This window comes from Vigna unguiculata, chromosome 2 (assembly GCF_037176805.1).
Source record: "Vigna unguiculata cultivar grain cowpea cultivar isolate G323 ecotype 2 chromosome 2, ASM3717680v1, whole genome shotgun sequence".
Taxonomy (NCBI): Eukaryota; Viridiplantae; Streptophyta; class Magnoliopsida; order Fabales; family Fabaceae; genus Vigna; species Vigna unguiculata.
In genome coordinates, this window is record NC_140793.1 from 21,454,777 (window position 1) to 21,477,673 (window position 22,897).

General features: G+C 44.2%; 1 protein-coding gene and 3 pseudogenes across 1 annotated transcript; all 4 read right to left on the bottom strand.

Moving 5' to 3' along the window:
- On the bottom strand, window positions 1-3,381 carry LOC146888429 (receptor-like protein kinase FERONIA pseudogene; annotated as a pseudogene).
- On the bottom strand, window positions 3,353-6,148 carry LOC146888430 (receptor-like protein kinase FERONIA pseudogene; annotated as a pseudogene).
- Window positions 6,149-10,643: 4,495 nt separating this feature from the next.
- LOC146888431 (receptor-like protein kinase FERONIA pseudogene) lies at window positions 10,644-13,195 on the bottom strand (annotated as a pseudogene).
- Window positions 13,196-18,440: 5,245 nt separating this feature from the next.
- Window positions 18,441-20,822, bottom strand: LOC146888432 (uncharacterized). Its single transcript, XM_085670099.1, has one exon. The coding sequence runs from the start codon at window positions 20,820-20,822 to the stop codon at window positions 18,441-18,443; it is 2,382 nt and encodes a 793-aa protein (XP_085526225.1).
- Window positions 20,823-22,897: the final 2,075 nt, after the last annotated feature.

Sequence of the window (22,897 nt, forward strand, 5' to 3'; positions counted from 1 at the left end):
TCAAACTATAATTACAACATATATAACATATTGAAACACATGGAGGTGGAATAATAAAATATGGGATACAGTAAGAAATCCCCTTAAACTTGATCATGGAAAAGCACATGCCCTATCCGATAAAGTGATCCCTTTATACCTGTTAGAGGGATCGAGGTTTCTATTTCTATTGCTGGAAAAGCCAGAAGCTTCGGGAGATTCTTATGAACATTATTTCATTACACTCTTGAGCTATTTTGACATCCATGAAGATGTTGCTCCTCAATCTAAAACAACAATCCAAGGTCCTTGATGGCTTACAAATCGATTTCCGACCGAGAGCTCAGGACTTCAATAGGACATAATCGACACTTGGACCTGTAACTTTTTTCTTATGGGATCGTTTTTTGCCCTCACCAATGTGGGTCAGGGTAAGTTCCTTTGGGTTGGGTCTTGAGACTAGCCTTAACCTGGTGGATTTGAAAGGGTATGTACGGATGACAGAGAGTAACCAAGTGGGGATGTTGAACTTCCATACCACGAAGATCTAATAGTTTGATGTATGCACGAAGATCTAAACGTAGTTCTTAGCTGAAACTTTCATTCAGTGAAGGATGAGTTGGTCCATTTTACATTCATACGATATCAAGATAAACAATTTGGAATTATTGATCATATAATTTAATCACAATGAGTAATCAAGTATTTTGAATTAGGTTAGACACTAATCATAAGCTATTGTAGAAACTGAGTTGTGTTAGGTTCTTGTTCCTCTAAACTATCCTGCAAGGAAAGGATTCTCTCTAAAGTATTGAGGACCTCTCCCATAGTCGGTCTCTCTGCACTTCTATCAGCCAAGCATTGGATGCCTAAGTCCACAAACGCCATCAGGCATTGTGGCCTAACATTACCTGCTAAATGAGGATCAACTAATTCATCAATGCTTCCACACTTGTAACACTGCATGGCCCATGTTGCCAACCCAACTTTCTCACTTTCCTCTTCCACTGCCACTGGATTCACAGCTGCTCTTCCACACAACACCTCAAACAAAACCACTCCAAATGAATACACATCCGATTTTTGAGTCAGTTTTCTTCTCTTATAGTACTCTGGGTCTAAATATCCCAAAGTACCTTTAACCTCAGTGCTTACATGTGAGCGTATAGTGAGGGAACTGTTCTACACAATCCAAAATCAGCAATCTTGGCTACCAAATTCTGATCCAATAATATGTTGGCTGACTTCACATCACGGTGAATCACTGGGTGCCTTGTGCTCGTGTGGAGGTAATGTAGTCCTCGAGCTGCACCAATACAAATCTTTATTCTTTGAATCCAAGGCAATGGCTGTTCTCTTTTCTTGTATAAGTGGTCAGACAGAGGACCCTCAACCATGTATTCATACACAAGTATCAGTTCATTTCCCTCTTGGCAGTATCCCAGAAGTGACACTAGATTCATATGACAGAATGAGAAAAAATTGATCTCATTTTGAAACTCTTTATATCCTTGACCAGATCTACGATTAGAGCGCTTTACTGCAACAGCTGTAACTCCATCATGATGCATGATGCCTTTGTACACCTTTCCGAATCCTCCCTCCCCGATTACAAGATCTTCACTGAAGTTGCTTGTAGCTATGCTGATTTCTTCAAGTGTGAACTGATGGCAAAGACCTGAGGTTACTGTGGGTTGAGTGTTTTTGTGAGTAATTTTAGAATTTGATTTCTCCATTTCAATTTTTTCCCTGCTCTGTGGATAAGAATGAAAAGTGTGAAGAGCAGTCCGAAGATAGTACCCAAAGCAGCAGCAGCCACAATGATGACATGTTGAATTTTCTTCTATCTTTGCTCCATTTTCAATTGAAACATTGCTGCAAGACTATGATTACTATCACTTATCTTCATGATCTCAATTCCATTCAGTATGTCATCAGAATAGTTTGGTTTTGACTTCAAGTTAGGGTGAAGTGAGATCCACAAATCATTCCTCCTCCCACTTTCCGTAGGAACCATAACAACATAGTCCTTGTGCAAAGGAGTAAATGGTGCTCCGGCTGAAGCAACTACGTCTATTCTCTCCTCTGCTGTTTGGTTGTTTATGTACACTTTGAACACCCTTTGGTTCGGCTGCGTTACAACCATAGAGATCTCACAGAAATGAAGCCTAACAAGGTACTTGAATCCAGAATCAACTGGGAAAGACCATGTTAAATTGTACTTCATGTTAGCATCTCCATCACTAGCCATTGTCCTGGCAGTCCAATATAGCTCTATTGGTGCTGAATAATTGTAATCCTTCGAAGGTAAAGTGGTGTAATTTAAGCTAACAGTAAGAGACTTTATATTCAGGATACTTCCATAGTGTGAACCAGATATGTACCTAAAATCGTATAACCATATTCCAAAAGCATTTTCAGCATCAGTTATTCTCACTATTCTCGCTTAAACCGAAAATTCTCATCTAAGCTAGAATAATCTCACTTAAATTAAAAATTCTCACTTAAACTAAACTAATCTTGCTTAAACTAAAAATTCTAGTTTAAGCTTGATAGATTTTCACTGATTTCAGAAGTAAATAACAAAACTAAAGAAAACACAACCATAAACATCAAACCAACATTTTAAGCACGATTCAAAACAAAAAACAAACAAGACAAAAAAAGAAAAAAAATTTTAATGCCCTAACTTCCCTTACATTGAGCAAGAGTTAAACTTGAGGAAAAAAAACACTAACAGAAAGAGCACCACAGTTCCATAAGCAATTAAAGGGATGAAAAAAAAAATATAAACACAACAACGAAGATGAGGTTCTAAGGAAGAACCCATGATAGAATCAATGCACAGAGTTAGAAAAGGAGAAAAACGAAAGTTTAAGCTCAACTTACATGGTGGAAACCGTTTCCGCTAGCTGGAGAGGGTTTCGCAGCTGTCCTAGTACAAGAGAGAAAGAAGGTGGACTGTTCTTTGGAAAAGAAACAGAATGAGAATAGTGAGTAACTGGAAGGGGTCCTAGGTAACTAGTGGGCTGACATTAGCCCCTCTCAAAAAGTCAGACCCAAAACAAAAGAAATGAGTCTTACAATTTTTAAGGTCAAATAATTTTTTTATTAACATTTTAGATATTTTAATATTTAAAGTTGAAAATACGCCAGTAAAAGAGTATAACTACTGAATTTTCTTTAATTGCAATCAATTAGTTTCATTTTTAAACATACATATTGTTCTTAAATGTTTGATAGTTTCTTAATCTACTGGAATGTTAAAGATTATTCAATACTAAATATTCAATGATTTTTTACATGTGGTAAACTATCCTTAACTGAAGTATTTATTAATGGGATGTTGCCTTACAATGAATGCACAGTTCCCCTTACATATTGGCACTTGCCGTAAGCCATTTTTATGAAGCAATTGGCCTGTTGTTTACGGGAAAGTTCAGAACAGAGCTCAGAATTGCAGCAAATTCGCTTGCATTCATTTAAATCTGATGCATATTAAGTAGAAGATGCAACAGTGGTAGCGGAATACAAATGATTTCTGGTAGTGCTTTTGATTCCTACAACACATTATTTGAAGTGGAAATGTCTAAAAGCATCAAGGCAATTTGTTTGGGGAAATATCACATATTCACCGACCAATAGGCGTCATGATTTCAGAGAACTCAATCCCAGGTGTCAAATCTGAATTACCCTGCAGAACAACATTATCATTTATGCGTTCATTTCCATTTTGGACTCTGCCTTCATTTTTCTGAAGATGCATTGCAAGAACAAGGTTCTCTAGCACTTCACCAATGGATGGCCTCTCCGCACCCATTTCAGCCAAACATTTCATTGCAACTCCTAAATATAACTCAAAGCACTCCTTTATTATCTTTTCATTCAATTTGGGGTCAACTATTTGCTCCACGTTGCCATTCTCAACGCACGACATAGTCCATTCAGCCAAGTTAACATGCTCATCATCATCTTCACCTACACTTACAGCAGGCCTTGCGGTGAGAACCTCCAATAACACCACCCCAAGTGAGTATATATCAGATTTCTCAGACAACTTGTGCCTTTCATAGCACTCGGGATCAAGGTAACCAATGCTACCCTTCACGTTGGTGGTGACTAAGGAAGGGTAACCTGCTTTTGACAACCCAAAATCTGAAATTTTGGGCACCCAGTTGTGATCTAAGAGTATGTTTGTTGTCTTGATGTCACGGTGGATGATCCTGTGCTTTGTGCCAGTGTGAAGGTAATGCAAACCCCTTGCAACTCCAATGCATATCTCAAGACGTTGAATCCAACCCAAAGGGGATTCATCTCTCTGCCTCGGATGAAGATGATGATGTAGACTTCCATTGGCCATGAACTCATACACCAATATCATCTCCCCATCCTCATTGCAATAACCCAAAAGTGAGACCAGGTTATCATGCCTAAGTTGTGAGAGCAGAAGGATCTCCGTCTCAAATTCTGAAACACCTTGCTCTGACATTGGATTGGCACGTTTAATGGCCACGTAAGTTGTGCCACCAGTGAAGCTACCCTTGTAAACATTGCCAAATCCACCACTGCCTATAAGTAAATCCTCATGGAAGTCATTTGTCGCCAATTTTATCTCTCGCATTGAAAATTGAGTGCAAAGTGACGACCTTTCTGCCTTTTCAATTCGATTAGGTGTGTGGACAGTGAGACCGCACCATGAAACGACCCTTCTAAGATTGATCACCTTTAACCTGAATAGGAGTAAGCAAAGGAGAATTGGTAGCACCACTGCAAGAAGTCCACATCCAATGAGGACGAACTTGAGTTTCTTAGAACTTTTATTAAAATGTGGAACATGGGGAGCCTTTACATCTGTTCCAGACAAGAGGCTTTTGGGAGGGTTTAGCCCTGCAAGACTCTTATCACCGAAGTTGCTGAGTTTAAAGATCTCCACACCATTCAAGAAAGAATTATAGTACATGGGTTTAGAATCCTTGTTTGGGTGCAGATCAAGCCACAAATCCTGCTTTCCCTCATCAACATGTGGAACCATTACTACATAGTCTTGGTGTACAGCAACGCCGGGCTCCCCACCCCAACCAATTACATCAAATTGTTCATCAGCTGTTTGATTATTTAAAAATATGGTAAAAACTACCTGATTCATCTTTGTTATATCTTCATCAATTTCACAAAAGTGAAGCCTGACCAGATAAAGGAAACCTGAATCAACGGGAAAAAACCACGTCATATTGTAATTTAAATTTACAATTCCATTGACAAAGGGTGCCATTGAGCGGGATGTGCGGTAGACATCTGCTGGGGCTGAATATGGTGGAGCATTATCAGAATACAAAACCAGCATGCTCATATTAGAGGGTTGAATGCCAATATTACCCCCTAAAATGTAAACTTCATCGGTGTCCCAACTCCGGGACATGCCGGTGTCATATTTGGGTGGGATTTGCTCACCTCCTACATTCAATCTGTACAAGGTTTCCATGGCAGAGTCATTATAAATGTTCACAACTTTTTGATCGTGGCCAACTAAAGGAAGAGGAGCATCATCACCACTGATGTATAAATTAAGTGGCATTGAAACGACTTCAATCCCATTGACAAATGCAAAGGCATGAGAGGAATTATATGATGGGGAGAAAGTGAGTTGTAAAACACTCCCACTAACATGCACAATGAATTCTTTGATGAAATAGGCCAAGTTGAAGTAATCAGCGTTGAGGGAAGCACTGAAGTTATGGAGAAGAGTGAATTTAGCAGCACTTACTGATAAGAAAGCATTGGAGATGTTGGGATTGATGTAGGAAGCTGGGTAGAAGTGAAGGCGAATGAATTTGGGACCTGGGGTTACATTGAAAGTGTAGGTGAATGCAGAGTGAAAGATCCTTGCAGTCATATAGGGAACTTCAGGAATGGATTGAAGAGTGTTGGGGGCTCTCACTGCCTGAGACTTGGTATCAGCATCAGAGGGAACATTCGGTGAAACAACATCTCCATTCCATTTCCTGCCATCATATTGCACAAATTCTGATGTGCTGGAGCCACAGCTGAGAACTATGTTCTCTGTAGGAACATAACTGCCATCATCAGCAACTGCTACTTGTTGCAGGTGTAAGAGATACAGGATAAAAATGTAGCCAGAGCATATGATAGCGTTCATAATTCTCTGCATCAATCTTGTGTCTCAACAATGATTATTTGAGTATGGAAATAACAACCAGCTTTAGCACTTTGTCCTAACTTCCTAATCATATGGCTTGATTTTTCAACAAAATAATCGTTTTCTTTGTTGTCAGTTTCAACATTGACTTGCCCAGTAACACTTGTACCTTCCACATTGATTATATATTCCAATTTAACAAGTTCTATTTCACAAAACGACCACTGACCTGGTTACCCAGTTCTATTTACAATTTCATAGTTTTTTATGAATTTTAAATAAATTTATAAAGGGGTGAGACAGTGTTCCTGTAGGAGTAGGATCATGGCTTACATTGCTTTTAAATTTAAAAATCAAACAAATATAATTTTATCCACCAAGACTATTCCAAGTCAAAGTCATCCACGATTGAATAAAGTATAATTTCTTTTTTTCAAGTGGGAATTGCTGCGAAGTTATGATTGAGCATAGTTTCTTTGAAGAGGACTACGAGGGACAAGGGTATATTTCCTACTGTCAATTTTGTTTTCGGATCATTTATTCAATGTGTATTCAATTTGTCAACACGTTGTGAACTACCTTGGAAAACTAGAGTAAACCCACACCATTCTAATATTTAATTTATGGGATAAATATGTTTTTATTCCTGTACTATCATATTAAATTGGAAATCATTCATCTGTCAAAGTTTATATAAAAATGATCCTTTTACTTTTATAATGAGTGAAAAGTATTTTCATTTTAAACGGTTTTAAATATCTAATGACTTGGCAAACGACGTAGATGGCGTGGCAATTTTTTACCTTAACAGTTGTTAGTGTAATTAAAACATTTATATTTAATTACTATTTTTTTATAATTTACGTTTGAAAGTAGATACTTTTAATTTAATTTTTGTTTGCATAAATGAATGAAAATGTGTTATTAACTTTTTAGGTAAACTCAAAGAATATGCGAAAGTGGTTTGTGAGTGCTGTGACGATGGTGTGCTATTGAGAGAGGTAAATCTGGTGTGCAATACGACGACGACATTGGTATACGAATTTTGATTAAGAACCCAATAGGGTTTTCATTTACTGAGTAGTGTGGAGGAGTGAGTGCGACGAGTGCGAGGTTAGAGAAAGTGAATCCTAGGGTTTTCATCCGCGATAGTGAAGGTATGTTTTATGATTTTTTGATTTTGTGAAGGATAAATTGGGCAAACTTATACTCATGTTCACAGTCCATGACATTTTCCAATGCTTGCAGCACAACATCCCATGCATCAACAGAATTCACTAACATTTTGTATTTTGCCTGCACATTTTTATGAATGTGGAAATGACACATAAGATTATTACATTCAGGGAATATAATGCCAATAACATTCATTAAAGTCAGATCCATGTCAGTAACAATGACTTATGGACCACCCTCAGACTTCATAAACAAACCTCTTAGTCTTTCAAGAACCCAAGTGAAATTATTTTGTCATTCACTTGATAAATATGCAAATGCAATTGAGAAAGTTAATTCTATTGATATCACACCAACAATCTCAAGCAATGTCAACCGATCTTTGTTGGTTTTGTAAGTGATATTTGTAACGTCCCATTAGGATATTACTGGTTTAAATATATAAAACAATTAAAAAATAATACTGCCGCATTTATGAATAACCTCATATCCCAAAAATGCGGGAAATTTAAAATTTATTAAATGATGGAATAAAGTTTATAAACATTCTCTACAAAAAAACCAAAATAACAATGTTATAATTTCACCCATCAGGGTTTACAACAGTTTCCAAAAGCAACATAAAGTAAATATAAGAAGTTCCCCCAGTAGAACCCCCACTCGCGACTAAGCATCACCGGCTCCACCTGCATCAACATCCTCTGCTCACGTGTACCGCGTACACGATCATCGTCAAACACAAGCAGATAGGGTGAGCTTATGAAAACAACATACATCATAACAGAATATCATATAACCAATTAAACAAATATAAGCTCCATAAGTATCAAAGTACTATCTCTTAATCAATTCTCTAACGTCTGGCCACAACCAAACCATTCGGGTTCTACCTCTTCTAGTGATACCCCAAGGTAATTTGCTGCCAAACCTATCGGCCACAACCGACAGAGCACGTCCAGGAACCAATGCCACGGATCATACACTGTAACGCCAGGTGGAGTTCCCAATTACCGACATAGTCCATAATGTCCTAAGACTACCAAACTCGTCAGCCAACAACTGAGGAGGGCAATCTAACTGGACCCATTCGTACTGGCCACAACCAGCACACTCACACCGGCAACACTCGCCAACCCAAGCTCAACTCAAGGGTTCCTCGTGTTCATCCACCATCCCAAGCTCAACTCGAGGGATGTCATTCTGAGCTCAACTCGAGGAATGTACGTGCTTAACCCCTATCCCGAGCTCAACTCAAGGGATACGTTCCGAGCTCAACTCGATAATGACATCCATTGTCTTCCTAAAACTTTGAGTGCATGAAAGCTATCAAACAGGAAGAAGAAAAAGAAGAATAACCAAGAAACAACAAAAAAATAAGTTAAGAACTTTAAAATTTAATAATCTAAACACATGATAGAAACATTCAAAAACCATCTCCCAAAAAGTTTTTCTCTTCAAGTACATGAAAACCATCAAACAGGAAGAAAAATAAAAAGAAAAAGAACCAAGAAGCAACTAAAAAGTTAAGAACTTTAACACAAAACAAAAAAAAAACATTCATCAAATCAAACAATAAATTGTAAAATGTACCTTTATATGCTATTTTAACACCTAAACACCATATCCCTTGAAAAATATATATAAATCACAAACCTTTGACCAGCACAAACCTTTAACTAAAGAACACATACAAATGTTAAAAACATAACACTAAAATACATACATGGTCTAGAGAAACCAAGGACCAAACACCAAACACCAATGTCCAAAACTAAGAAAACACAAATACGAAATATAAAGGGTTTGAAACAGGATAATGGAAAAATAAGCACAAAAAAATAAAGAAAAAAAAATGAAACTTAAGCACCCATGAGGACAAAAAAATCCAAACGCACAAATAAAAAATAAATAAAGAACATCACCAAGAAGAACAAACAAAACTTAAAAAAACTTAACCTTCTAACTTTCAAATACTACTAACCCATGACGATACCCTATTCAACACATTAGAAGTACAAAAAATACAAACTTTTATGAAGAAGAAGCAGAACTAACCTTCAACAGGAAGGCTTTTCTTCTGCTCTTCAAAATTCCCTTTGATGGAAGAATGAAGAATGGAAATAGCTTGGCTTCTTGGAGAAGAAGACTGGTAATCTTCTCTTGGCCAATGTCAATCACGCATTAAATGCACAATCTCAGTCAAATTTTATTAGTCTTGTAGCGGGAAACTTCAAAGAATAGCATAAAGACCAAAAGCCCTTTATTTAAGACACATGTCAATGAAATTGGGCAGGAAAATGAAAAGGAAGCTGAACAAGAAGGGTAAAACAGTCAAATAGACAAGTAATTAACGAAGGCTACAAAGAAAGCTTCTTCTGTACATAAGAATTGACCAAAAAAACCTCTAAAATGGACATGTGTCAACCAATAAAGTTGGGTTATTTCAGTAATATCTTAATGTGCTTTTACAGAAAATCCTGTAAAATGGACAGGTGTCAACAAACAAAATTTGGATATTTGGATAATTTCCAGAGGTGATTGTTTTCTTATATTTTAGATATGGAATATCTTTGCATATTTAGGTTAACAAATTTGTACATATTTTGTTAGCTATAATCTTTACTACTATTTCTTGTCTTTTATTAGTTGAACTAATAGAAATTATTTCAATAATAAATGAATATAAATTATTATAAAAAAATATTTTAGTCATAACAAATGCATACTAGTTCGCAGCCCACGGACCAATGCAAACCAGAAAAAATAAAAAAAAATAAACTCATTTTTGAACTTCGGGCCAGCTAGACTTGCACTTTGCAAACCAAAACGCAAATGGGACAAAATTGGCCAGACTCACATGCTTTACCATCCCTAATTTTTATTGCTCTAAAAGAAGCTTCGAGAGATTCTTATGAACATTATTTCATTACACTCTTGATCTATTTTTACTTCCATGAAGATCTTGCTCCTCAATCTAAAACAATAATCCAAGGTTCGTGATGGCTTACAAATCGATTTCCGACAGAATTCAGGACTTCAATAGGACATAATCGACACTTGGACCTGTAACTCTTTTCCTATGGGATCGTTTTTGCCCTGACCAATGTGGGTCAGGGTTAGTTCCTTTGGGTTGGGTCTTGAGACTAGCCTTAACCTGGTGGATTTGAAAGGGTATGTATGGATGACACACAGAGTGACCACGTGGGGCTGTTGAACTTCCATACCACGAAGATCTAATAGTTTGCTGTATACACGAAGATCTAAACGTAGTTGTTAGCTGAAACTTTCATTGAGTGAAACATGAGTTGGTCCATTTTACATTCATACGATATAAAGATAAACAATTTGGAATTATTGATCATATAATTTAATCACAATGAGTAATCAAGTATTTTGAATTAGGTTAGACACTAATCATAAGCTATTGTAGAAACTGAGTTGTGTTAGGTTCTTGTTCCTCTAAACTATCCTGCAAGGAAAGGATTCTCTCTAAAGTATTGAGGACCTCTCCCATAGTCGGTCTCTCTGCACTTCTATCAGCCAAGCATTGGATGCCTAAGTCCACAAACGCCATCAGGCATTGTGGCCTAACATTACCTGCTAAATGAGGATCAACTAATTCATCAATGCTTCCACACTTGTAACAGTGCATGGCCCATGTTGCCAACCCAACTTTCTCACTTTCCTCTTCCACTGCCACTGGATTCACAGCTGCTCTTCCACACAACACCTCAAACAAAACCACTCCAAATGAATACACATCCGATTTTTGAGTCAGTTTTCTTCTCTTATAGTACTCTGGGTCTAAATATCCCAAAGTACCTTTAACCTCAGTGCTTACATGTGAGTCGTATAGTGAGGGAACTGTTCTACACAATCCAAAATCAGCAATCTTGGCTACCAAATTCTGATCCAATAATATGTTGGCTGACTTCACATCACGGTGAATCACTGGGTGCCTTGTGCTCGTGTGGAGGTAATGTAGTCCTCGAGCTGCACCAATACAAATCTTTATTCTTTGAATCCAAGGCAATGGCTGTTTTCTTTTCTTGTATAAGTGGTCAGACAGAGGACCCTCAACCATGTATTCATACACAAGTATCAGTTCATTTCCCTCTTGGCAGTATCCCAGCAGTGACACTAGATTCATATGACAGAATGAGAAAAAATTGATCTCATTTTGAAACTCTTTATATCCTTGACCAGATCTACGATTAGAGCGCTTTACTGCAACAGCTGTAACTCCATCATGATGCATGATGCCTTTGTACACCTTTCCGAATCCTCCCTCCCCGATTACAAGATCTTCACTGAAGTTGCTGGTAGCTATGCGGATTTCTTCAAGTGTGAATTGATGGCAAAGACCTGAGGTTACTGTGGGTTGAATGTTTTTGTGACTACTATTAGAATTTGAAGGGAGTATATGAGAAGTAATCCACTTCAACTTTTTCCCTGCTCTGTGGATAATAATGAAAAATGTGAAGAGCAGTCCGAAGATAGTACCTAAAGTAGCAGAAACCACAATGATGACATGTTGAACTTTCTTCTTTCTTTGTTCGCTTCTCAATTGGAACATTGCTGCAAGACTATGATTACTATCACTTATCTTCATGATTTCAATTCCATTCAGTATGGCATCGGCATATTTTGGTTTTGACTCCAAGTTAGGGTGAAGTGAGATCCACAAATCTTTCCTTCTCCCACTTTCCGTAGGAACCATAACAACATAGTCCTTGTGCAAAGGAATAAATGGTGCTCCCGCTGAAACAACTACGTCCATGCTCTCCTCTGCTGTTTGGTTGTTTATGTACACTTTGAACACCCTTTGGTTGGGCTGCGTTACCTCTACAGAGATCTCACAGAAATGAAGTCTGACAAGGTAATTGAATCCAGAGTCAACAGGGAAAGACCATGTTAAATTGTACTTCATGTTAGCATCTCCATTGCTTCCCATGGTCCTGGCATTACTGTATAGCTCTTCTGGAGCTGAATAGTTGTAAGTGTAAGCAGTGTCATTCATGGTAATAAGAGGATAATTTACGCCAAGGATACTTCCAGTTTGTGAACCAAATAAATAATTGAAATCATCTAACCATGTTCCAAAAGCATTTTTGGAAGCAACTCTATTTGTGTCAGTACCAATGCTAACACGGTAAAGCATCTCAAGAGCGTATTCATCATTGATAAAAAAGGGTTTCTGGTGGCCAAGATAAGGAACAGGAGCCTCGGAACCTGGAAAGTATATAGTGTGGGGCACTGGTAATATCTCAATGCCATTTACGAAAGCAAATGCTTTTGAAATCATAGGGGATGGAGTAAACGTAATCATTAGTTTGTCTTCCATAACATTGACTAAGAAATCCTTGGTGAAAACCATCAAGTTGAGCTCTTCTGCAAAACCAGATGGATTAAAATCACTTACAAGAGTGTAAGCCCCAGCTTTTACAGAGAAATAAGCCTTGTTGGAGGGTTTCATCTTCAGATATAAAGATGAGATAAAGTAAAGACGAATGAATTTGAGGCCAGGGGAGGAAGGGAAGGAGTAGGTCAACGGAGAATGAGTTACTCTTGCTGTTGAGTATGGAACTTTTGGTGCTACAGAGTCTTCCATGTTTGAGAGCAAGACTGTAGATGAACTCTTGTCATACTCTGGAGTTAAGAAATTAGATCCACTATCTCCTATCCAATTCTCTCCATTGAATGATGATACTTCAGAAGAACCACAGTTTAGGAGGATTTTATCTGGGACATTAATTGGATCACAACTGATTAAATGGATGAATAGTAACAACCAAAGGAGGTGCAGTAGTACAAAACTAATGATGCCATTCCTTCTTGACTGTATCATGTGGGATTTCATCATGGTGGCACAGGAATATGGTGTGAAGGCACAGATTATGAGTTCATCTGTAAGATTATGTTATCTACATTACATAGCAAAGGTGTCCTCATTTTGTTGTGTGGTCTAACTTTTCATACATTGATGGATATGGGTTGACTGACTGACTGACTGAGTAGTTTAGCGGACTCCAAGCCCCTTCTTTATTTTGTTTTGCCAGGTCCACGCGGAGAGTTTCAGTGTTGGCATGTTGCAATAGACAATGCAGAAGTGAACTTATCCTGCAAGGACATCAAATTCCTTACAGAAGCTGTGAAGCTCTTGTTCTTAATTGGAGTATGCTATACCGACATGTGTTTTGTAATATAAAATTTGACTAAATAATTAAATATGAAAATGGATAATATGTTACGACCTTAATTATGTTAGGGTACTCAGCAATCAGAACATGATACAAACAATCATATTTTTCACATTTCATGAGCTATGGTTAATAAAAATGGGGCAGTAATTTTTCTGACTTTTGTTCAATGTAACTCAATCTGTATTTTCAAATATTGAAATTAGATGTTGTTTCGGGTGTAGGGGCCAAAAGCCTACTAAAAGAACTCCCTTTACTTCGCGTTATCTTCCTCCTCTCTAACAACTTCAACGAAATCCACTCCTCAGCTCGATCGGTTGGGATGGCGATCGGGGTACCTGTCTAAAATACTCCGATGCTTAAGTTAGAGTGGGCCGGTCGGTACGTCGGGTATCAGTTGTAATAAATGCGCAATTAATTGTCCTTACCAACCTACCTTTGGGCCCTATTTATAGCTTTCGACATGGGCCTGTGATTAAGGTCTCTTAATCACGGCCCAATAACCTCTTAATTAAGATTAGTAACTCGTTTAATCGATAATGGATCTTAGGCTACTTAACCGTACGACCGACGGTTGCGTGACTGGCTTGAAGGTGCTGTGTTTCTTACCAAATGCTAATGCATATTACCGATCGACCGAAAGGCGCTTAAGGAGGTTCGCCACTCTTGTTCCACCGAAGAACCGATGGGTTCTTGAGGTCAGAAGGTTCCCCGTTTGACCTTTAGCGATGGGCCGACGGACCCTTGAGTTAAGATTGTCAACGGATTGCGCTTTACCGATGGGCCGATGGATTGCGATGCAAGGAATCCCACCGCTGTTGCTTAGCTGATGGACCGATGGCCCCTCGAGGTTAAAAGACTCGACGTTGCTGTTTTACCGATGGACCGATGGATGGGTATAATTAATGTTTTACCGATGGACCGATGGATGGGTATAGTCATTATATTTTGCCGATGGACCGATGGATGGGTATAGTCATTATGTTTTACCGCTTATCCGAGGGTCTCATATTACATGTAATTCGTTCGACCGATGGTCACCTGGGGGACGTGAAAGGAGCGACCGATTGGCCATACTGTACACAAGCCCCCCCAGCCTCGAGTGACGTGAAAGGAGCGAAGAGGTTTCTCCAAGACCATGATGCGGACTGACCGACGGTTTTTCTCAACGGTTACATTGCCTCGTGGGTCGTGCCTGTCAGTTACGATTTGAAGCGTCGCGAAGCTGGGACCGTTGATCTGACCTTCATCGTAGGGTCCTGGTGCTGCCACGTGTCACATGGTCCCCCCTATAAATAGGTTTGTGTGGCTGCCGTTATTTTCACGCTTTCCTTTCTCTTTCTAGCCGAGCCTCCGATCGTTTTTCTATCTCTGCAGGTAAAAAATGTCTTCAAGCGCAGCGGATTCAGATGGTCTGTCGGGTGGAGCGGTCGGGTGGTCTGGGGACGCCGGGTCGATTTCCGCTTTATTTGAGTCGTCCGAGTCAGGGACTTCGCTCGGGGGAGTATCGAGCGGCACGGATTCACCAATACTGCTAAGTGGCAGCTCTGAGGCCGAGCAACCGATCGAGGTGGCGGCGGAACAGGTCGCTGCTTCCGATGAAAGTGGGGACCTGATCGGGATCGACGTAAATGACCAGGGGGACGACGTCAATCTGCCGGAGATATCGGGGTACGATTGGGCCCCTTATGAGCCGCGCACGCTTGCGACAAGGTTTCGTTGGGGGAACGACCTAGGGGATCTGGTCGAGCGGACCAGAATATTTAGCGAGGAGGTGGAGGATCGGCAACTTCGAGTCAAGATCTGCGCCGGCAATGATAGAGTGTGCCACGGGAAGGGAGAGGCGAAGCTAGACTTCTTTTACGTGTACGCCTGCCTCTTCCAAGATCTACGCTTGAGTGTTCCATTTGCCGATTGGCAAATGGCCGTCCTTCGCCAGATTCAGTGTGCGCCGACGCAAATTCATCCGAACGCCTGGGCGTCCATGCAGGCATTCGACGTTCTTTGCCGAGCGGCTGGTCTCACACCCACCATGCCTCTATTCCTCCATTTCTATAAGACACGGCCGACGGCGTCCAAGGGTTGGGTCTCGTTCTTGGGGGCGAACAAGAGCCTACTCACTCTCTATCTTGCGTCGTACAAAGGTTTTAAGAACGGGTTTTTTAAGGTGGCGATTACTAGCAAGGGAAGGAAGTATTTCTTCGACGAGCAGGATCGTCCTAAATTTCCTCTCTACTGGACGGCGTTCCCTCCTCCCACCGATGCCTGGCCTGAAGATCTGATGACCCCGGCCGAGCGGGCTGACCTGGCCGTCCTTAAGACCCTGCCCGACAAGATCCACCCACGGCCGCTAATCCAATGCATCCGCTCCCCCGACCTGTCGGGGGCGGTTTATGGTTAGTTGTTCTGATATTCGCCGATCGTCAATTTTGGTCGCAGTTTAACTTAATCGTTTTGTCGTTTTGCAGATATCATGGCCCGAACGACCGCCGCCAGCGCTGAGTTCGCTGCTCGTGCTAAGGCTCGACGACGGGGGAGAGATACCGCAGAGGAGGTGGTTCCACTCTCAACCGTTCCAGCTGCCCCTTCGACCGGTGAGGATGCTCCCGCCGTCGCTCCCGCAGGCACTTCTGGTGCGGTCCCACGGCCTCGCTTGGTCATGAAGCGACCAAGTTCTGGTGTTGCTGCCGCTGCCGCCGGGGACAAAGGCAAGAAGTCCAGAAGAGAAGACCCCCCGGTCGTCCCCCCTTTCAAGAAACAAAAGCACGGGGAATCGCTGTCGTTGGCCGACACTTTCCTCGGTGGCGGTGCTAACCTGGACAAGGAGGTCATCCTCCAATTGGGACCTCAAATAACTGAAGCTTTGAAGGACGTAACCGAGGAAGACGCCCTTCGGACCGCCGGGGAACTGACCCTCAGGCTTGCTGCTCTATATACCAAGTTTCCTCGTCCCGAGCGGAGCAGGATTGAGGATTTGGAGAAGGAGCTAGCAGCGGCAAAGACCGAGCTCACGGAGGTGAAAGCGTCCGCTGCCGATCTGAAGGCCCAGTTTGATCGGCTTAACGGCATCAAGGCGGAGCATGCCAAGTGTGCTGGGCTGCTGAAGGCTGCTGACGATCGGGCGAAGGCGGAGCAGGCCAAAGCCGCTGAAGAACTGCGCAAGCTCCAGCGTCGCTTCGATGATTTAAGTCTAGAGCACTTGGCCGCCTCTGGATCAGCTTCAGATTGGCAGAAGAAGGCCAAGGACCTGGAGGCCGAGCTGGAAGTGGCCGATGAGCAAGTGTTTGCTCAATATGAACTGGGCTTCCAGAGGGCCGTCGATCTGGCGGTCTTCTACTGCCAATGCTCTCCCGACCGGTTCGACGTGCATATGGGAGTAGTAGATGGGAAGGTGGAGCGAGTCTTTGACCGGTTGGACGAGGTCAACGATCCACCCGCATAAGATTTTATTTTCTTTTATTTTTACTTGTATATTTTGATATAACCGATCGAACCCGATCGACCGTTGGATTGATCGCGTTCGCTCGGTTATTAGGTTATTTTTTGACAAACACTTATGTAAATTCATAGCTTCTCATTTATCTCACCTGTTATCCCTTTCGTTCATTTGCTTGCTTATAACTTGTTTTGGCGATCGGCCTTATTCTCGTTGTTTTCTGGCATTGGCGGTCGGCCGTATGTTTGTTTAATGTGTTGGTTTTGCTTGGTTACGCTTAGTATTGTTTACCGGACGATCGGTGTGCAAACGTTACGCTTATTATTCAATTTATTTGAGATCGTTGGTGTTATGCCCCGATCGATCAAGACAGCTCGTGTCGCTTGTTTTACCCGTGGGGTATTTAGATCGCTAGGATCGGTGCTGACGGAGCGGGACTTCCTCGTGGAAGTCCTTGACTCGATCGGTCAGGCTTTGCTTGGGTCCCGTAGGGACGCAGGGTGATCGCTAGGATCGGTGCTGACGGAGCGGGACCTCCTCTTGGGGGTCCCTGTCTCGATCGGTCAGGCTTTGCTTGGGTCTCTTAGGGAACCTCATCGGTTAGAATGTTAGATGAACTTGTATGAAACGCTCATTTCATTCATGATTAACTGTAATACATTTTGAGGTGTGACGCGTTCCATGTGTTGGGTATTCCTTTGCCGCTCAAATACTCCAGCCGATAGGCTCCATTTTGCAGACTCTCGGTCACGCGGAACGGTCCCTCCCAGTTTGGTGCTAGTTTTCCTTGTGTTGACTTCTTCCGAGCGTCGTTGGTCTTTCTCCAAACTAAGTCCCCCTTGACGAAACTCCTTGGTTTGACCTTCGCGTTATACCTTCTTGCCACCATCCTCTTGCACGCTTCAGTCCGCACGACTGCTCGCTCTCTTCGCTCGGTCGTCCAATCTAACTCTTCGCGCAGTCGTCCACAATTCACCTCGAGGTCTTGCATCTCCCGCCGAAGGGTCGGTTCTCCTACCTCGACTGGCAGCATGGCATCTGTGCCGTAGGTCAGGTTGAAAGGAGATTCTCCGGTAGTCCCATGTGGCGTGCATCGGTAGGCCCAAAGGACTTGTGGCAGCTCGTCAACCCAGGCTCCCTTGGCTTCTCCCAATCGCTTCTTCAGCTCAGCCACTATCACCTTATTCATGGCCTCAGCCTGGCCGTTGGTTTGGGGATGCTCGACCGAGCTAGTAACATGCCTTATCCCTACCTGCTTGTAGAAGTCCCTTAGCTTTTTATCAATGAACTGACGACCGTTGTCCGTGATGATCGTCTGCGGAAGACCGAAACGGCATATGATATTGCGCCAGACGAAGGAGTGGACCTGCCGAGCAGTGATATTAGCCAGAGCTTCTGCCTCGACCCACTTGGTGAAGTAGTCGACTGCTACGAGTATGAACTTCTTCTGCGCTCGGCCGACTGGGAAAGGTCCGACGATGTCCATCCCCCATTACGCGAACGGCCACGGGGCTGTCAAACTGTGTAACTCGGTCGGAGCCCTCTTCATGTCGTTTCCGTGGGCTTGGCATCCTGCGCATTTGCGTATCACAGCTTCGCAATCTTGCTCCATGGTCGGCCAAAAGTAACCCGCTCGGAGTATCCGGGCTTTCATCGTTCTCCGTCCGGTATGCATCCCGCAGATACCGTTATGGACCTCATTCATGACGTATTCTGCTTCGTCTGCTGCGAGGCACTTCAAGAGTGGCGCTGTGAATCCTCTCTTGTATAGATCGTCTCCGATGATCACGAACCGAAGCGCTCGCCGTCTCTCCGCCGGTCTGATTTCTTCCCCAGCCTCGCACTTCCTTAAGAGCTCTCGCATCTCGGTAGTCCAATCAGCCGATCGCTCTGCCGCAGCGCATTCTCCCGCCGAAGGTCTCACCAGGGTCTGCCTGATAATTGTCTTCAATTGACCCTTCTCTTTTCCGTCTGCCAGCTTCGACAGCCTGTCGGCTCGGACGTTCTCCGCTCGGGGGATGTGTTGGATGGTCACCTCTACAAACTCCTTCATGATTTCGATAGTCTTGTGATAGTACTGGAGCAGCAAATCATCCTTAACCTGATATTCTCCCTTCACCTGCCCGACCACCAGCTTAGAGTCGGTGTTACACCTTAGCCTCATTGCGCCTAAGTCTTTTGCTAGTCTTAATCCGGCGATCAGCGCTTCATACTCTGCCTGGTTATTTGAGGCTTTAAACTGAAACTGCAAGGAGTGCTCCACTGAGAAACCGTTCGGTCCTTCAATAACAATTCCTGCTCCCGCACTTCGTTTGTCCGACGACCCGTCAACGAAGAGTACCCACGTTTGGTCGGACGGAGCGACCGGTCCATGGAGTTCGGCTGTGAAGTCGGCCAGATGCTGTCCTTTGACCGATCCTCTGGGTTCGTACTTGAGACCGAACTCAGACAGCTCAACCGACCAGGCGATCATCCTTCCGGCCAAGTCGGGCTTTCGGAGTATCTTGGCTATTGGGTGGTCGGTTCGTACGACCACCTGGTGACTCTGGAAGTACTGGCGTAACCGTCGAGAGGCCGTTAACAACGCCAAAGCTATCTTCTCTATCAACTGGTACCTCGTCTCCGCGCCCTGTAGAACTCGGCTGATGAAGTAAACGGGCCGCTGCTCCGGGGCTTCTTGTACTAGGGCTGCACTGATCGCGTCGTCCGAGACCGATAGGTACAACTGCAGGGGCAGCCCTTCCACCGGTCGGCTCATGATTGGGGGAGTGCTGATCATCTCCTTTATTTGCTGAAAAGCCGCCTCGCACCGGTCATCCCACTTCTCTGTAGTCTGCTTCTTCATAATCTTCAGGATCGGCTTGACCTTCTCTGTCAATTTGGGCAGAAAACGCGCCAGAGAAGTCAGCCGCCCCATCAAACGCTGGATCTCCTTAAGGTTCTTAGGGCTTCTCATCTGTATGATAGCAGCACACTTGTCCGGATTCGCCTCTATGCCCCGGGCGGTCAGCATGAACCCTAGAAATTTCCCCGCCGGCACGCCGAAGACGCACTTCTCGGGGTTAAGACGCATATTATACTTGCGCACCTGGTGGAAGACCTCGCCGAGGTCGCGTGCGTGGTCTTCAGCAGTCTGCGACTTTACGACCATATCGTCCACATAGACTTCCATGGACCGACCGATCTGCCCCTGGAAGACCCGGTCCATCAACCTCTGATAGGTAGCCCCCGCGTTCTTCAGACCGAACGGCATAACCTCGTAGCAGAAGTTTGCCCGGTCTGTGATGAATGCCGTTTTTGATCGGTCCGGACCATACATGGGGATTTGGTTATACCCTGAGTAGGCGTCCAGAAAGCTGAGGAAGTTGTGCCCCGAGGCCCCATCTACCAGCCGATCGATGCTAGGCAAGGGATACGCGTCCTTTGGGCAAGCTTTGTTCAGATCAGTGAAGTCAGTACACATCCTCCACTTCCCGCTCGACTTCTTCACCATGACCACGTTAGCTAGCCATGTCGTGTACTTGATTTCGCTGATAAAGCCAGCTCCTTCTAGCTTTCTCACCTCCTCCTCGACCGCCTTCCGCCTTTCTTCTCCCATCTTTCTTTTCTTTTGAGCGACCGGCCGAGCTTCCCGGAAGATAGCGAGCTTGTGGGACATCACGTCTGGATGGACGCCCGGCATGTCAGCGCTCGACCAAGCGAACAGGTCCCTGTTTTCCAGAACCATAGTGCCGATGAGCTCTTCCTCTGCCGCGGTCAACGCTCCCCCAATCTTCGTGAGTTGTCCGGGCTGACTCCCGATGAGGATATCCTTGGTCTCTCCTTCCGGCTGTAGCCGATCCTCGGTGTTCGTTCGGGGATCCAGGTCCGTCATCGCCACCTCCGATCGATGTTGTTTATGCGGCCGGCTGTGAGGTCTGATCCTTAATCCTGCAGCATAGCACTGCCTGGCGACCTGTTGATCCGCATACACCGTGCATATCGTCCCCTTGTCTGATGGGAACTTCATAGCCAGATGCAAGGTGGATACAATCGCTCCGAAGGCGTTCAAGCAGGGTCTTCCTAGCAACACATTATACGAGGTGTTAGCTTCAACAAGAAGGAATCTAACTCTTACCTCTCGGCCGTCCTTCCTTGAACCGATCCTCGTTCGAAGGTCCACGTATCCCCTTGTGTCCACCCGCTCGCCCGAGAATCCTACTATCTGCTCGTTGTAAGGGACGATCAGGTCTTCGGAGAGGTTCATCTTTTGGAAGGTCCTCCAGTACAGGATGCTTACAGAGCTTCCTTGATCGACCAACACCTTCCCGATCCCATATTCGGCTACCTCTATCGAAATGACCATCGGGTCGTCATGATCAGGATCGGGCGCCTTGAAGTCATCGTTGGTGAAGGTGATGGGAGGCATCGATCGGACCTTTTTCTCTACCAGATGGACCGACTTCAATGCTCGGATGTGCCTCTTTCGGGCTGCGGAGCTTGACCCTCCTCCGGCGAAGCCACCGGAGATGGTGTTGATGTAACCCCTCAGGGGTCTTTCTTGGCTGCGACTGCGGCTCCTTCTCGGACTCCGGCGTAACCGAGACGGTGCTCTTCTACGCTTCTCGCGCTCGGGTTCCCTCCTCCTCTCCGATCGGGTTGGGGGGACCCTTCGCCGCGGGCTTTGGTTTCTAATCGGACTCCGCTGGGGACGATCTTGCCGCACGTACTTTTTCAAGTGCCCCTGCCGAATGAGCTCTTCTATTTTGTCGCGTAGCGTGTGACACTCCTCGGTAGTATGCCCGATAGTCCGATGATACTGGCAATGTTTGCTCCCGTCGGCATCGGGTGGCGGAAGTTTCTTCTTGATCGCTGGGAGCGAATCAACGCTGAAGGCTTCTTGCAGGATTCTGGCTCGGGGGACCGCCAGTGGGGTGTAGGTTGTGAACTTTGGTAGCTTCCGCTCGGTTGGTCGAGCTGCTGGTTTGCTCGGTCTAGGGACCACCGGCTTCGGGAGCGCAGCATCCTCCTTCTCTCTCTTCTTCACCCTAAACTCCTGCATGTCTTCCATCTGTATAAACTTAGCAGCGCGTTCCCTCATCTCCTCCATTGTCTGCGGTTTCTTACGACTTATCTTGTCCGCAAAAACTCCTGGCTGGAGTCCATAAGAGAAGTGATGCCGCGCGATCTCGTCACTGAGACCTTTTATTTTGACCGACATGCGGTTATACCGATCAAGGTAGCTCCTAAGTGATTCCCCATCCTCCTGTCGGATGTTGACCAGATTGTCGACCGTCAGAATGGCCGGTTTCAGAGGTGCGAACTGCGTGCTGAACCTCGCTTTCAGAGAAGCGAACGAGTCGATACAGCCGGTCGGTAATTCGGAGAACCATTCCAACGCCTCCCCGGTCAGTGAGGTTGAGAAGACTCGGCACCAGATGGGGTCGCTGACAGCATGAAACATCATCTGATGCATGAAGACCCGCAGGTGGTTGTCTGGATCGGTCGTGCCGTCGTACTTGTCAAAAGTCGGCATTTTCCACTTCTCCGGCAGCGGTGTTTCTAAGATATACGAGGTGAATGGGGAAGACCCCAACTCAGGTATTGGCTGCCGTGACGGGCGGCCCCCGTTGTTCGCTCCCGAACTCTCCGCCACAGTGTGTGATGGATTTCCCCTTGAGCCCTGCGTCTTCTCAACCCGATCAGGTTGTGACTGCTCATGCCCCGTGTGCGGGGGACGACTCTCCACCCGCTCGGCGTCCCGATGTTGCTGTACTCGACTTAACCTGTTCGGGTCGGGTACGGTCGGCGTCGAAGGGATTCCCTCCTCCTTCCGCCTTAGGATGGCGTTCTCCTCACGTAAAATCTGCACCTGCGTTTCGTAGTTCCTCTGCATCTCATCCATTCTTTGCTGCATCAACCGTATCATCTCCCTAGTGTCCGTCTGGTCATCTGCTAACCTCCCTCCGT